Here is a 2,874-nt window from a genome sequence, read left to right on the forward strand (position 1 = left end):
AGACACACATACACATGGACAGAGATACAGAGACACACATACACATGGACAGAGATACAGAGAGAGACAGAGACACACATACACATGGACAGAGAGACAGAGACACACATACACATGGACAGAGATACAGAGAGAGACAGAGACACACACACATGGACAGAGATACAGAGACACACATACACATGGACAGAGATACAGAGACACACACACACATGGACAGAGATACAGAGAGAGACAGAGACACACGGACAGAGATACAGAGAGAGACGGTGTTGCTGGACTGGGGGGGAAGGGTGGGGGGTGCGTGGGGCAGGTGTCTGGAGTCACGTGTAGGCTAATCCTGGGAAAGACAGTCCATTTCCTTCCCCCTACCTTCCATTCCCACAATCGGAAAGTGGTGACACATGGTCCTACCCGACGCCAGGGTGACAGACCCTCTTTGAGCTCTCATTCTCTGGGAGCAGACACTGTTCCTGAATTCAACACACTGGGATTTATCCGGCACCATGTCCCATACAAAGACACCCTCCAGACCCCAGACCCAAGTGGGACCATCTTCTCTCCATCAACCCCATCAAAAAAACCTTTCTTGGTCGCTTTCAGGAACTCTATCCCACTTGCTCGAATGTACCCACTGGATGGTTACAGTGCAAGAGGCTGCTCAGCCCATCTACCTGTACTCTCTCGCCAAACGAGCATCATTGCTAATTTCCTGCGACTTTTCCCAATATCCCTGCACCCCGTTTCTCCCCAATAACTATCCTGTGTGCCTCTAAACCGCCTCGACTGAACCTGACATCACCCCCCCACATTCCCAGGCAGTACATTCCAGACCCGAACCCCTCGCTGGCTGAGACAGGTCCTGTCCCCTCCACCCCTCGCTTCCAACCTCCATGTCCCCCTTTCGTTCTCGTTCCTATTCCGAGCAGGAACACCTTCTCCCCCTCCTTCTCTCTCTGCTCTGTCCAGTCCCCATTTGTGATTTTTAAAACCTCGATCAGATCTCTCCCGCTCCTTCCCTCTCTCTTTCTCAGCCCCCACCCTGTTGATGCTTCTCATCCCTGGGACCATTCTTGTAAATCGCTCCTACACACTTGCTCCCACCCCTTCACACCTTCCCAATAACGTGGGGCCCCCAGACTGTACCTAACACTCCAGCTCAGGTCTAACCTGCTCGCTCTTGTACCCAGTGACCCTATTAACGAAGCCCAGGGCACTGTGTGCTTTACCGATTGCTCCCTCTCTCCCCCTGTCCTGACACCTACAACGATCCGTGCACCTACACGCCCCAGCTCCCTCTGCTCCCACCACACTAGACTGTTAACCCAGAGACCCAGGTAACGTTCCGGTGACCCGGCTTCGAATCCCACCAGATGGTGGAATTTCAATTCAATAAATATCTGTAATGCAGAGTCTTAACGATGACGGTGAATCCCATTTGGTTCACTCATGTCCTTCAGGGACGTAAACTGCCCTCCTTACCCGGCCTGGCCAACACGTGACTCTACACCTACAGCTAACTCTGAAATACTGCCTGGGGAATTAGGGATGGGCAATAAATGCTGGCCTAGCCAGTGACCCCCTCATCCCTGTGGAAGAATGGAAAACAACCCTCCATGTCCCCCTTTCATTCTCGTTCCTATTCCGAGCAGGAACAGCTTCTCCCCCTCCTTCTCTCTCTGCTCTGTCCAGTCCCCATTTGTGATTTTTAAAACCTCGATCAGATCTCTCCCGCTCCTTCCCTCTCTCTTTCTCAGCCCCCACCCTGTTGATGCTTCTCATCCCTGGGACCATTCTTGTAAATCGCTCCTACACACTTGCTCCCACCCCTTCACACCTTCCCAATAACGTGGGGCCCCCAGACTGTACCTAACACTCCAGCTCAGGTCTAACCTGCTCGCTCTTGTACCCAGTGACCCTATTAACGAAGCCCAGGGCACTGTGTGCTTTACCGATTGCTCCCTCTCTCCCCCTGTCCTGACACCTACAACGATCCGTGCACCTACACGCCCCAGCTCCCTCTGCTCCCACCACACTAGACTGTTAACCCAGAGACCCAGGTAACGTTCCGGTGACCCGGCTTCGAATCCCACCAGATGGTGGAATTTCAATTCAATAAATATCTGTAATGCAGAGTCTTAACGATGACGGTGAATCCCATTTGGTTCACTCATGTCCTTCAGGGACGTAAACTGCCCTCCTTACCCGGCCTGGCCTACACGTGACTCTACACCTACAGCTAACTCTGAAATACTGCCTGGGGAATTAGGGATGGGCAATAAATGCTGGCCTAGCCAGTGACCCCCTCATCCCTGTGGAAGAATGGAAAACAACCCCTTTTAGAACCGTGCCCCTGGTTTTAGATCACCCCTCCTTACACGCGTGACTAAGGAGGTCAGCAGGGTCGGAGGGATTTTAAGTGTCAACGCAAGTGTGGAACCGAGGGGTGGGGGGGTGAAACTGGTCTGTGAGGCTGAGGTGGACAGCTCCAGACCTCCCTCCCTGATCGCGGTCCCGGGGACAGCAGAGCCCAGGCCAGTGTCAGCGTCCATCTTACCTTCTGTAGGACTCAGAAGCAGCAGCAGCGTAGTGCAGAGGAGTACAGCCCCTGCTGTCTGTTCTGGCAATACTGGCACCGGCGGTTATTAATGTAACCGTACACTGGTAACTGCCACTGGCAGCTGCATAGTGCAAGGCAGACCTACAGGCCCGGGTGGGAGACAAGAGGGAAGGAGGTCAGGGAGCAGCTCTTACACACCTCCCCCAAAAACACACGCACATACTCACCCAGACACACACGCACACACCCAGACACACACACATACCCTCACCCAGACACGCACACACATACCCTCACCCAGACACGCACACACA

At 53.5% G+C, this 2,874-nt stretch overlaps 1 protein-coding gene across 1 annotated transcript in view; it reads right to left on the reverse strand.

The window, feature by feature from the left end:
• Positions 1–2,300: 2,300 nt before the first annotated feature.
• ankrd52b (ankyrin repeat domain 52b) overlaps positions 2,301–2,874 on the reverse strand; it is a gene marked incomplete at its 5' end in the record, with an annotated part of 24,012 nt that continues 23,438 nt past the window's right edge. Inside the window, 1 exon segment of the mRNA XM_043686128.1 lies at positions 2,301–2,747. Within this exon segment, the coding sequence (XP_043542063.1) occupies positions 2,554–2,747 (194 nt within the window).

This window comes from Chiloscyllium plagiosum, unplaced genomic scaffold, assembly GCF_004010195.1.
Source record: "Chiloscyllium plagiosum isolate BGI_BamShark_2017 unplaced genomic scaffold, ASM401019v2 scaf_1257, whole genome shotgun sequence".
Taxonomy (NCBI): Eukaryota; Metazoa; Chordata; class Chondrichthyes; order Orectolobiformes; family Hemiscylliidae; genus Chiloscyllium; species Chiloscyllium plagiosum.